General features: G+C 50.1%; 1 protein-coding gene across 1 annotated transcript in view; it reads left to right on the plus strand.

Moving 5' to 3' along the window:
- KCNK1 (potassium two pore domain channel subfamily K member 1) overlaps positions 1-12,894 on the plus strand; it is a 16,697-nt gene extending 3,803 nt beyond the window's left edge. Inside the window, exons 2-3 of the mRNA XM_023519781.1 lie at positions 8,604-8,999; positions 11,660-12,894. Coding sequence (XP_023375549.1) covers positions 8,604-8,999; positions 11,660-11,919 — 656 coding nt within the window. The 3' untranslated portion in view covers positions 11,920-12,894. The remainder of the gene's footprint in view (positions 1-8,603; positions 9,000-11,659) is intronic.
- The last annotated feature ends 1,101 nt before the right edge of the window (positions 12,895-13,995 follow it).

A 13,995-nucleotide genomic window follows, 5' to 3' on the forward strand; every position in this document is an offset into this window, starting at 1 on the left:
CCCCTAAAAGATCAGAGCTGCCAGCAGGGCACAGGCACACTGGCCTCTGATGGCCCTCGGCTGTTGGGGTGGCCACAGTCTTGGGGTTGGCACCGTGTTCTCTCTGTGGGCCATGAGGCGGAGGAGATAGGAAAGGGGCTGAGTGTAGACGCAGTAGCTCCTGAAGCAAGTCCCGGAGGGCTGCCTGAGGAGGAGGGCCCAGCAGAGGACTCGGAGGAGGGTCTGTGAGCCGGGGACGCCAAGGAGGCACGTGTGTCCGCAGCCGGGGGCAGTGTTTCAGGAAGGAGGCGGTTGTCAGATGGTGCTTAGAAGTCGAGAAGCATGAGGCTAGAATGAATTCGAGGCCCTCCCAAGGTCCAGAGGCCCTCGGTGGCCTTGAGAAGACGGACCTGTTTCAGCAGCCGTTTGGACGGCGGCTCGCAGCGAGCCCGCGGAGGGAAGTGCGTTTCGAACCCGCGGGTCCTCGCATCGGACGCGGAGCAGCGAGGGAGGCCTCCTGGCTCGTCGCTTCTGCTTCCCCGCTCGAAACTGGCGTGTCTGTGAATTAGTTTTATTCAAAATGACTTCGTTGAACCAAATATTTAACCTTTCGGAAATCCCCTTATTACTGTGTCGGTTTCATACACGGTGTGTCACCTGCACCTCTGTTCCTTTCGTTTAAATCTCTTTAATATGATTTGGCTTCAGGCGAGGTCCTCTGGTTGTTCCCTGGCCGGTGATCGTGGAGCCGCCTCGGCCGGTTCTCGTGAGCCGGGTCGTCCCAGCTAACGAATCCCAGCTTCTTCACCCACAGATGGACCCGGTGTCGTCAGACCTCGCTGCCTGTGACACGCTGGGGCTCAGCAAACACTAGGGCTCAAACTACCCGGTGGGAGAGTGGCGAGCGTCGCGAGGCCCCTTGGCAGGGGTGCCTGGGCCGCCGTGGGGGGTGGCAGAGTTTCCACCTTTCCGGCCCTGCTCGCGCCCCCTGTGCAGCCTCGGTCCTCGGGGCCCACGGGTGCTCCGTTCCGCTCTGGCGCTCTGCGCTCAGCCCTTGCGCAGGCTCCGCGTGCGGTGGGGCCGGGTTGTGGCCGATGCAGTCCCCACGGCCGGTGGGGGGGTTGGCGGAGGGGATGGCACTTCCGGAACACTGCACATCAGTGACAGCTTGGTACGGCCAGGAGGCCCTCCCTGGGCTGCACCGCCACCCGTCCCCCCACACCCTACAGCGTGGCAGATGGGCCTGGGCCCCGCTGAGAATTCTGTCCCACGGGCAGGAGCAGACAGTTGATTCGCTTTAACCCCTGGAAACTGAGGAAACCCCAGAATTTATTCTCCTCTATCTAGTCAGCCCTTGTTGCCTACAGCTTGGGAGCTTGTGCCCTCAGTCTGTCTGAGATTATGGAATCCTTAGGAATCTGTTATAACGTATCTTGTTTTTGTGGTAAAGGTATACTTATAGTACTGTCTGTACAAAAGCAGGATTTTAAGGAGTAAAAAAAATCTAGAACATCTTCCTAGAGGTTGTCCAGATGAAACATTGTGTTTTTACATCCCCATTTTAAAGCCTTAGCTTTTTTATTTGTCATGGGTTATTTTCAAATATGTACCAAATTAGGGAGAGCTGTACAGCGCGTGCTCCCTGTGCACAGGCCCCCGACTCTGAAGTTCGCGTTCCTGCTCCATCCACCCCACACAGCTTCCCACCTTTTTCTTCCTCCTGGCATGTCAGGACATTGTCGGAGGTGATACTGTGGTGACCTGGCTTCAGAATCCCAGTGGCTTACGTAACAAAGGTGTGTGTCTGTTGCGGGTACCAGTGGCTCTGCCTCTCACCTTCCTTACTCTGGGACCGTGGCAGAGAGGTGGTCCTCTGCTTGTGGGAGACCCCGCTCGTGTTTTTTCTGAGGCGGATCCTGCACCCACTGGACCAAAACCCTGAGTCAAGAGAAGCGAGGCTTCCGAGAAGGAAAAGTCTGTCTGTCACGCTGTCACCCGCTCAGAAGTAAAACCTGTCTCTTCCACATGGACAGCGTGACAGCCTCCTACCTGTTAGTTTTTCCTCTAAGGGCAAGAAGTTAACTTTGAAGTTCCCTAATTAGGAATACACACCCCAGGGGAAGGCCATTAGCATTTGAAAGGCCCTAACCAGGAATCCTGTCCTGGGGAGGCTCCGCAGGTGCCTGAATGTCAGTTAGCAGAGGGGACAGAGCTGGGAGGTGAAGGGGCCCAGCGAGTGGCCATCCCACAGTGGGGTGTCCTCGTCCCCGACTCCTTCCTTCTCCATGTTCTGCCACCTGACCAAAGGCTCTGAGGATCCGCACGGATCTGACCGGGAGGTCATTGAATCCAGCTTCTGGAAGATGCCATGGCCTCCCCCACCAAGCAAGCAACGGCTCGGTCAAGTGCCCAGAGGAGAGCGGCCTGGACTTCCCTGAGCTTGCAGCAGGCCGTGTGGCTGTTTTGTGCCCCTGTTGGTTGTCACATTCCACCCATGGGAGGGGACCTACGTGCTCGCCTGCCTTTCATCACTCGGGTCCACTAGCGTCTGCCCACAAGACTGTACTGGCGTCGAATGGTCCCCGTGGTGGGTCAGTTTACAATGAAAGGAGCGAGAACTTTGGATTTTTCCTTTGGGGGGTGGGGAGTGGCCATGAGTGGCCTCCCGAACTACAGAGAGGCCACGAAGCTCCTTCACATCACATCGTTCCCCCGGCCCTTGTCAGGGTTTTGCTACCAGGGACCGTGTTCACCCCCAACGTGGAAGACGTCTCGAAGGAAGGGGCCAAATTGGAATGCGTGCAGGGACCAGAGGGGCACGTACAGATGACCTCTGACCTGTAGGCCCAGGGACCGCCGGCCGACCGGAAGGGGCATGCGTGCTGGCGAGATGATTTACCTCGTTATTTCTTTCGGCGTCATTGGAAGACTTTGCCTTCCCGTAGCTCACATCTACCAGCATCCATCCTCGTCGCTTTGCGTGGGCAACTTTATGAAATCCTCGCACCTCCTCTCGACGGATGAGGAAACTGAGGCACAAAGTTTGTCAGGGCTAGTAAGAAGCACAGCCAGGATTTAAATTCAAGAAATCGGATTCCTCCGCCTGTTTCGCAAACACCACCTTCCGTTTACGAGGGTGACCTTGCAAAGGGCTTTTTTGCTCCCTGTTTTCTCAAATTTCAAGAGCCTTTAAAGTCTAATGGAAAATCAAAGAAGAACGTTTATTACAGGAACCTCTGCCTCCAAAAGGTATGGAGATTTTCCCATCAAGAGAAGTGGACACCTGTGTTCCACCCCCTCTCCCCCCACCCGGGGTCACCAGAACCACTGGGACATCACTGTTTCTAGTCCCTGTAAGGGACGCAGGAGATGTGGTTTGACTGCGGGCGCCCAGGGCTTCCCCAGCCCCTTACACAGCACGAGAGCTCAGGACGGTTGTGACTTCAAGTCTGGAGTCCAGCCCTGTGCCAGGCAAGATCTGTATTGATTATCTGCGGGGGAGGGGTGGGCATTCAGCCTCTTCTCTCTGTCATCCAGCATTTTTTCCATTACCTTTGAGCCTGTGTGCCACAGGGCAAGGTGCCCAGTTGCCCCCAGGGGGAAAAGAAATTGAAATCCCGAGTTGTCTAGGCAGCATCAGTGCCCGGAAGTGAACTGCCTACAGCATGAATTTTAAAACCCTGGTCTTAAAAATGCATCACTAAGAAGCGGGTCCAACATGAGGACTTTTAAACCTGAGGTGGCTGTGGCTGCAGGATAATTATGTCAAACCTGCAGGCAAACTTGAGGGAAGTGGCTGGCTGGTGGAGGAAATATCGCTTTGGTTAATAGATCAGGAAGCCCAGTTTTAAACAGCAGGGCTTCAGTAGAAACTAGACCCATGGTTCTGTTGTTTTCTTCCTCTTTTCTGTTATTCTGTGGTCAGAATTTCTAAGAAATGGTCAAGAATGAGTGAGAGGGGAAAATAAAAATAAATCATATAACAAGACTAGAATCCGATGTGCGGTTCCTCAGCCGTGCAGTTTTCTGCAGTAATCAGGCTCGGAGTCAGGATTTTACCCTTTCTTGGGATGTCCGTGCGGGGGGAGCCAGAGCCACAGGGAGCAGAGGTGCGGGTCGCATCCGGTCTCGGGGTTCGAGTGTTCTCAAGGTTTTGTGGGCCCCAGCCCCCAGCTCATCCAAAGCACTCTCAAGTGCGTCTGCCCACTCCTGCCTGCAGGACACTGGGTCCTTCTGGGTTGGGACACCTGAACAAGCCCTCAGGCTTGGTTGGGCCAGCTCCCAGGCCCGGGCCCCATGAGCTCCTGGGAAGTAAAGCTGGGACTTGAGGTGACTTCGGAGTCAGCACCTGGCCTTTGCATCACATGACGCATCCGGGTGGCACAGCGGAAAGGTGATAGCTCTAATTATTTTTATGATCAGAAACTCGGTATTCCCATTTGTAAAGTAGTAATCACTCCAGAATTTGAATCTTGTCAGGGAGATTCACAGTCCTGTAAACACAGACAGACAGACGTGGCCAGCAGCCGCCGCCGGGGTTGTCACTGGGTGTTTAGAGCTCACCTCCTTTCCGGAGCCTTGTCAGACGATGGGGGCATGGCGGGTGCCTCCTGCCAGAGTTATCGTTTCTAATTGTTCTATCACGTGCCATGTCCGTTGAAACTCCCATTGCAAAAAGCGTAAGGTCCTCCCATCTGTGACGCTCGTGCCATGTGCCGAGGTCTTCTGCTTCTTAAATGCACAGTCGATTGGCCCGTCTCGCAGAATGGCTGCTGTACGGTGCAGCACCAGGGCAGTGTCCCAACTCAGAATCCCATTGCCTCTCTCTCGAGGTGTTAACCATCGAAGATGCCATCCACAACTGAGCAGAAACCAGAAGTGTTTAGCAAAGTCTTGAGTGACTGGGGCAGTGGAAGGTGACGCCAAGAAAAGCAGAAACCACGTGCACGTCCACTGACTTCTCAACATCTGTTACCTCTTACCACCTGTGTCCCCTTCGTCACCCGCACCACATGCGCCCACTTTCAACCTTTGCCAGTACCTCTGCTCCGTCGAGTGCAGAGCCCAGTGAATCTTCTCTCCCTGGCAAAGAAACATCCTTTTATATACAAAGGAGCAGAAGCCAGACGTTCGCCTCGTGTCGATGACCTGGACGGCAGGGCGAGCAGAGTTTATCCCTATGTGGGTCTTTGAAAAGTTTTGCCGTAAGAAAAGGGAATTACGAAGGCCTGTTGTGTGCAAGCGATCAGGGAGTTAACTGTTTATTAAACTGAGAAAAATCTTATTTCAAGAAAAAAGGTAAGATCAGAGTGGTAGAAAAAATCAACTCGACCTGAAGCCTATTCACTGTCTTACAGTGAGCTTCTGGCCCCCCGATTCTGAGGTCTCTTACAGCCCCATGGGTTGGAGGGCACTGTGGCCGGGGGCCTGGAGAGAGTCACAGTAGAGGAGGACGTGACGTCCCCGACACGACGTCCCCGTCGGGGGGCTCCCAGCCGAGTGGGAAAGTGAGTAGGGTGAAGTCCAGGATGCATCTTAAAGGTTGTTTAGCAAACCAGGAAACATTGCAGCGTCAGCCTCTCTATTGGGGTCGATTTCAGAGGTTGACATTCTTCTTTTGTAGCTTTAAAAAAAAAAACCTCTATCGAGCGACCTGAATGTAAAACGTATGTGTCGTATCTATCAGGTCATACTAAAGCAAGTAAATGAGAATTTATCATAGTGCAGGGTCCCAGCAGGAGGCCGCAGGAAGCTGCTCCTCTCTCAGAAAAGCACCTAGTCCGTAGGAAGATGTCGCATGTCAGTGACTTGGTGCAGTCCCCCTAGCAGCTGCCCACAAAGGTTTCTGTCTCGGACCTCATTCTGGACTTAGCTGCCAGGAAAGCCGGAAGCCCCATAGCCAGCAGGCCACAGCCCCATACTGGAAGGTAGCGAGCAGTGTCAGGGCCATTGTCGTTCATGAGAAGCCACACGTCTTCGAAGACAGATCCGAGGACGACCTCCCAGGATGCACGCTCCTACGTGCTCTGCGGAGGCAGAGTCATCACAGGAAACCCACAACTGGACCGGGAGGCTAGGACACAAGAGTGGGTGTATGTGGTGGTGTCAGCCCAGGACTCTGCACGGTTGAAGTCCATTCATTTCAGTAGAGTTTGTTGTGTTCAATCTTTCGAGTCCTGAAATTATACGAATAGCCTTATAAAAATTTAAAGAACAACAAATAGGTAAGGCTTATTAACATTTTGCCAAATTCTTGGTTTGTAATGGATTTTAATATGATTGTAAGATCTTAACATATAAGCTTTGCTTCAAATGAACCTGCGGGTTCATTTGACCAAACTTGAGTTAATTATTCACCCCTATGTTAAAATTCCGTAGGACTGACGATTTCCGTCTGAGCGTTGAGCGATCTGCCTCACTGTGCGGAGCTCAGTTTTCCCCACGTCGGGGTCTGCACTGAGGGTGTGGGGAACACAAATGAGATGCAGATCTTACGTTTACTTTCCATTAACAAAACTTTTTAAGTAAACATCAGGAGAAGGAATGGCTTTCAGCGAACACCTACACGTTGGTGGTTTTTAATCTCCTGGTGGGAACTTGTTACTGGCATAAAAACACATTACTGCAGAAAGACATTTCGAGTCTTGTAATGATTACCTCTGTTGCTTGGAGAGCACATTGTAGTTAATGGAGATTTAGTTAACATCTTAATAAAAAGAGCTGTTGTCATTTGAGAGTAAAGATTAGATCCTAAAATATTTTAAAACCAGAAATTTATTTACTTTTGTTCCTTACTAAAACCAAAATCATGTAGTTTATCGCCACGGATGGTACAGAAGAGGCGGGCCATATGAAATAGGTGTGTTATACTCTTATAAAGATTATTTAGACAAATGCTATAAAAAAAAACAATAAAATCATGGATTGAAAGGCTCTTTACTCAGTCCCACTGCTTGAGCTACTCTTATTTTCTCGGCGAAATTCCCGCCAAAGTCACACATGTCCTTTGCAGCCTCTGCTTAAGCACCGTCGTCTCCCAGCACCTCTAGCCACAGGCCTGTGGCCCATTTACGAATCGCTTTCCCGTCGCCTTTGGTGTGGTTAAATCAACTTCTGTCTTCAGATTCCGTTTCTAGAGCTCTCTGACCATTGCACATCCTTCCTCAGTGCTGGCCTAAGTCGCAGTAGCTCTGGTTGGTCTGCTGTGCTGTGGGACGCCTTCGTCACAGAGCTGCTTCATTCCTCTGTCAGGAAACGTGGGGCTTTCTCCTGCTTCCTATTCGGCCTGCTTCCCCCACCCCTCCCGTCCGTCTCTGGGTCCTCCAGCGTGCCTTTGCCCTCGACAGCCATGCCTGGAACTCGCAGCAGCATTCCAGGAGCAGCTGGGTGTGCGAGGACCAGACGGATCCTGAAATAGCTGCTCAGAACAGTGGTTCTTAACCTCTGTGAGAGCGTAAGCTCTGCAGTCTGTCAGTCTCTCCACGGAGGAATGCGCGTGTGTTTAGATGTACAAGCTGCGAGTGATTTCAGTGGCCTCCCTGTAGCTCAGCCATGACCCATGCCTTCTGGGACACCGATTGACAACCCTGACTGGCCGTCGTGTTGACACTGTGCACGGGAGCCGTTTAATGACCTGTGCCCCCAGGCCCTACCCCTCGAGTTAGTATAAAGCAGAGAATTTGGGGATCTGAAGCTGAAGGTTTTTCAGAGTTATTTCTTTTTTAGCAGGATATATTTTAGAAATCCGATTTCGAAACCACTTTTCAATTATAATCACAGATGCGAGGGTTTTTCAGAATCTGGGTACACACACACACAGACACACAGCACACACACACACACACACACAAATGCATTTAGTTGGCTTCTTCATGAACTGACTTGTTCAGACACGTTGGCCTTTCAGAATGAAGTGAAATGCCAGGCGGGGTTCTCTCTCTGGCTGGCGTGTGTTGGATGAAGCGTCCCTTGACTGGCTTGATTTGGAAGTGACTCAAACCTAGTGGGAAAATGTGTGTGTTTTGTGGAATGGATGGCATCTTGGAACCTACGGAAATGACAAAGGGGAAAAATGTTACACTGTCTAAATGTGCCAGTTAACCGGATAATTGAGCACAGCCCTGTGAGATAGTGCTTGTCGGTGTCCACCGCTCTGCCCCCTGTGGCTGTCTCTGCTCCCCGGTCTCCACCCTCCCCCTGGGCCACCCCCCACCACACCGTACCGAGCAGCCTGGCCTAGTCCACACCTTCGTGTGGCAGTCACCCCATCAGAGCATCTCGTGGGTGTAGGCTGGCATTTGGATGCTCATGAGGGCCCTTGGGGGAGGGGTGTCCTGTGCCGAGTTTTCCCTGATGGTGTCAGACTATGGGCCTTTAGCTCCTGAGCACAGCCTGACGGTGAACTCAAAACCAGGCTGGGATGTGCCGGTGAGATTTCACACGGAGTGGTGGCTTCCCAAACGTGTGGCGTCTGCAGTGGGATTTACTGTGGTGACAGTCACGCTGAGCCACCGAGGTCTCAGACCTGGAGTCTGGCCCCCGTGGGTCGCGGGGGAGCGGGGCTGGGCGGCAGGTACAGGTGTTTACGAGCGTGTTTTCTCCCCCTCCACCCCGCCTCCTCACAGGCTATGGCCACACTGTGCCCTTGTCGGACGGCGGCAAGGCCTTCTGCATCGTCTACTCGGTCATCGGCATCCCTTTCACCCTCCTGTTCCTGACAGCTGTGGTCCAGCGCGTCACCATCCACGTCACCCGCAGGCCTGTCCTCTACTTCCACATCCGCTGGGGCTTCTCTAAGCAGCTGGTGGCCATCGTCCACGCCATGCTCCTGGGGTTCGTCACCGTGTCCTGCTTCTTTTTCATCCCGGCGGCTGTGTTCTCCGTCCTGGAGGACGACTGGAACTTTCTGGAATCCTTTTATTTTTGTTTTATTTCCCTGAGCACCATCGGCCTGGGGGACTATGTTCCTGGAGAAGGCTACAATCAGAAATTCCGAGAGCTCTACAAGATTGGGATCACATGTGAGTACCGGATGCCGCCACCCTGCTCTCTCGCGGTCCCCAGAAGTCATCTCGCGGCCTTCTAGAAGTCATTCGTAGAAGCCCCCATTGCTTTTTCATTGATAAATTTTCAGTTTTGCCACCTTCCCGTAACGATTTCATTTCATCACGATCCCCTTCAAAACCGTACAAAAACCTTATTATTACTGGGTTATTTTTCCCAGGTACCTTAAAAGTATTGACCAATTTCTTACTAATATTGTAATAAGCATTGTAAATTGCAGTGTTAAAATGTACCGCAGAGGACATACTTGATAACCAACTTTTAACTTAAAAAAAAAAGTTGCTCTGCTTAATTAAATATTTTAAGCTCAAGAAAACTAGGGCTGGGATTGTAGCCTATTAAAATCAGTCACATTCTTTACCAGAAAATTCTTAAAACAATTGCTTGTCTTATTTGACCATCTCTAACTTGAAAAAGTCAGAATATATTAACCATTTTCAGAATTTTATATGTGGAAAATAGGCATTAAAATGCAGATGGCCAGCGATTTATAATTTTTAAACATTTTTTAAAAATTCAGTATATCATGGAAAATGTAGAATTCCATTTTCAAGTAACTATTTTTGTGCATCCTTTTTCTCGCTTTTCAAGATGCATGGAGTCATATCACAACGCACACAGTTTTCATTTCTGCCTTCTCAAGAGTTTTTAAGATTCAGGTCGTGTCTTCCAGGAAATCACAGCACATACCAAGGAAGTCAGGGCTCTGTCCTGGCCTTGGCTTGTAGTGCAAACTCGAGGACAGCATTTTCGCATTTCCGTGAAACCACGGCTCACCCAAGACAGCGACTTCACTCATAAACCGATGCTTTGCTGCCACGCAAGTTCAGTGAACAAGCTACCAGATGGTCACGGGAACGGTTTCATATTTCGACTTACTATAATTATTTTTAATGTCCACATAACACTTTACCAGGTGGCTATGCCGTGACCTAACCATGCCTGTACTGTTGCATATGTAGATTACATCCAGCTCGGGGGCATTATGAATAACTGCAGTAAATATTTTTTATGTTTGCACTTTTTCTACTTTGATATCTTTCCAAGAAGTGGGATTGTTGGCCCAGAGGGAATATGCCTTTTTGTGACTCAGTGCTTTCCAAGTGGCATCTTGAGTTTACACTTCACCAGAACCACCTGCAGGTGACAGTTTCAGCGTGGTTTGGGCCGGTGGCATTACAGGTGTGCTGTTGCACATTTCAAAGCACAGACGAATGTTATTTCGACTTTCTTTTCATTTGTTAGGTAAAATGTTACCTCCTTATTTTAATTTTTTCATAACAGAGGAAAGTTGGATGTTTCTTTAATTAGGTTTGTTTTCTTATGTTAAAGGTCTTCTCATAAATTTTACTCAATAGTTAAACCTCCTCAGTGTCTCACATGTCAATAAATCCCTGCGGAACATTTTCAGACTTGTTCCAATGTGAATCGTGGATTTTTTAGGCAATCTACATGGTTATGTGCTGGGTGGAACAAATTGAATTTCCAAAGATATATTTCTGGATCAGATAAAACCACGCAGCTTCTGCCTGAAACCCCATGGTTACTTTTGTCAGCATTCAAGAGTTTGACTAAATACTAGATAAAGGGAAAGGAGGGGATTTGCAGTGAGTCTGACTAGCAACGTCACTGCTGTTTCTAAAACGTACTGTTATTATCAACACCGAATAGCCAAATCCTAAAGGTACTAGACCTGTGTTACTTCGCATTCTTAAGGTAATCCGCCTCCTATTCCTATTATGCTGCCGGTTCTAGCCCTTCTACTTCATTTATTTTCTGAAAATCTTCCCGAAACATTTTACCAATGGAACACGAAATTTAGATTTTTTTAATCCTAAAAGTTTTAACTTCAACTTTCCGGTCCCTTCCAACAAGAATTTTTTTTTTTCTTAAAACTGACTTTAAACACGTCGGAACTGACTTAAAACCACCCATTTCCCATCCCAGACTCCAGGGAATAGCACTTTACCCGAAGCCACAGATGGTCTCTCATTTCGGAGTGAAAAGCTGGTAGAGTTATTCAGCGAATGGTCCACGTGCCTCCCCCAAAAATGACCTCACATAATGGGAAGCTTAGTTTGATGCCGGGTCTTGGTAGCAGAGTGACGAGCCACGCACAGGGAGCTTTTTAACATCTACTTCAGTTCTCAGGACTCTCCTCTAGCTTCAGCTGTGACTCCCATGCTGCTCTCCCCGTTCTGGAATAATCGGAGTGCTGAGGCCTTCGCAAGGTGTCGTCAGGCTTGGTCGTAAGCACTCGTGCTAAATAAAAAGCTCTTCTGTCGCTGGCTTTTAGAGAGCCTCTGACACAAACAGGTGGCGGAGAGACTTCTCAAAGGCCACCCCCGGGTGAGTGCAGTGTGTCGCTCTCTGACGATGCCGCGTCGGCCCCGACTTTTTATTCCCCCTCAAAAATTGCACCATATGATTTTGAATGACCCAGTTTTGTAGAAGGTTAGGTCACTCTTTGTGTTCCTCTGGGTCGTCCCTCTTTGAGCTGTGGCCTTCAGAGCACTCTGAGAAGTTAGAAAAGCGGCCGCGAGTTTATCGTCAGCAGTCCTTTCGTGTCACGCCTCGTGTCACGTGCCCCTGAGACGCTGCCGTTTCTCTCACACAGGTTACCTGCTTCTCGGCCTTGTTGCCATGTTGGTCGTTCTGGAAACCTTCTGTGAACTCCACGAGCTGAAAAAATTCCGAAAAATGTTCTACGTGAAGAAAGAGAAGGACGAGGACCGAGTGCACATCGTGGAGCACGACCAGCTGTCCTTCTGTTCCATCACGGACCAAGCAGCCGGCATGAAAGAGGATCAGAAGCAGGATGAGCCCTTCGTGCCCCCGGCGTCCTCCGCCCACCCCGATGGCCCCGCAAGCCATTGAGTGCTGGGCTTTGCCCCAGAGCGCCAGGCCGGGCGCGAGGGAGGAGCCCCGCTTCGCTCGTTTATGAGACTGTAAACGCCAAGGTGATGTCTTATCAAATATCTACTTTCTGTAATGTTAAAAATGATACAAAACAGAAAAATGGAACGAAGGAAGCTTTCGCTCTAAAGGACTAATAGCTGAGGAAATGGGCTCTGTACCTATAATTCACATGCGACAAAATTATCTAGACTTTACGAATAGGTGAAAAATACTTGAAGCAGTGTGCCGCTGTGGATAGAAGCAGATTTTATACTTTTAATTGGGGACTTTGGGATTTGCATTTAAATCATTTAGCTGACGGCTAAATAGCAACATTTATATTTAAAAGCAAATAAAAAGCATAGAGCTGTGTTTTATAAGTTTATGCGTACTGGTTTGCATGCACCCATCCAAAATGATTATTTTTGTAGAATCTAAGTTAAACCTGCTATTTATAATAGGTAGCCATTAACTGTGTACATATAAAGTATAAATACATTTGTATCCTGTACATACGGTTCCAGTCACCAGATCTCGGCATACTTCTTAACCCAAGACTGTAGCTATTTTCCCATTTGATTTCTCTTTATACGAAAGAATCATGAGTTGCTCCAATAAAATAATAGTAGGAAGAGAACACTTAAGAGTGAGCCAGACTGCTGTCCTGCTACAGTGACTGTTTCTACCCTCGTCAGGAGTATGATATGAGAAGTCTGAAACGTTTGTAAGCATTTCTGCGGAGCGGACGCCAACAAGTCCCGTAGAGTATGATTTGTGAAAAAGATTACGGTGCTCTGTTTTGAAAGTGCATTGTGATTTGCAGTCGCCTGGTTCTGAAGCACAGAAAGCACAGAAAATAACCACAGAAGCCCCAGATGAACAGATTCTGTCAAATTAATCTGAGAATTTTAAAATTTATTAGCTGAAATAAATAAAAATCATAGCTGGTTACAATTTATGCTTTAATATATCAAGAAAAGTTTTCTTCTATGCAGATGATATGTACGTACTCCTTTACAGAAACCACAGAGGGAGCCATTGAAGGGTGTACACAGGACACTATTAGGAATCTTAGCCGAGGACACTAGAAAGCCCCTGCTTGAGAACTAACTCTCAGTGACCCGCTAACCGAGCCCCGTCCCCGTGGGAGCTGCCTGCAGGTGGTGGTGCTTGAGGCATTGGTAAAGCCACCGGCTGGTGAGCCACCAGGCAGCGGCCTTAGGTGGGGCTTACTCAGACCTCCCTACGCCTCCGTTACGTGTGGCCCGGCCTGCGTTCCCAGCCTGTCCTGTCACTGCTGTTAGCCTTCAGACACCGTGTCCCCTCCCTTAGAGCAGGGCCGTTCTTTACCATATAAAACCCCGTCCTGTCTCAGAGCCACAAAACCGTAAGGAGGAGTCACCTGGACTCCGTGGCCTCGTCCACGCCATGGCTCCTGTGATAGTGGCCTGTCACCAGCAGACCCTCTCCCACGCTAGACTCCACAGTGTCCTCCCCCCGTCCAGGCCCCACTGCCGTCAGCGCAGGCCTGCTCTGCGTGCCCCAGGGACGTGACCGGGTTCGCGAAGTTCGGTGACCCCAGGACCCGGCGGGCATAGAGTGAGGAAGGTGTAAGTCCCAGAAGCAGCGGATGCTGGAGAATTCCCCGTGAGCCTCTGTGGCTTGCTGCTGGTCTAAGGGGGTGCACGCCCCAGAAAAAGCAGCAGTCTGAGTCAGGATCGAGCGTGGTGCTTAGTTTCCAGGCTTTCCTGACTGCAGAGAATACACAAAACCTTAACGCCCTTCAAACTTTTTGTTGTTTTTATCGTGAAGGGCGAGGCACAAAAATTGGAGTGGGTTTTGCCCCCCCACCCCCTGTCAGATGCAAAACGCGAGGGAGAAAATCTTCCCTGGACTTTCCTTCTGTCACCGGCCAGTGGACAGATGCCACCCTGTGGTCCTAAGGGAGGGGCATCCACTGGGGGCATCATGTATGCCAGGACCAGCCCCTGGTGGCACCGTTGTGCCAGGATGGGCCCGGGGGCGATGTGTGTGACCCAGGACGGGCCCTGGGGG

Source organism: Pteropus vampyrus, unplaced genomic scaffold, assembly GCF_000151845.1.
Source record: "Pteropus vampyrus isolate Shadow unplaced genomic scaffold, Pvam_2.0 Scaffold237, whole genome shotgun sequence".
Classification (NCBI taxonomy): domain Eukaryota; kingdom Metazoa; phylum Chordata; class Mammalia; order Chiroptera; family Pteropodidae; genus Pteropus; species Pteropus vampyrus.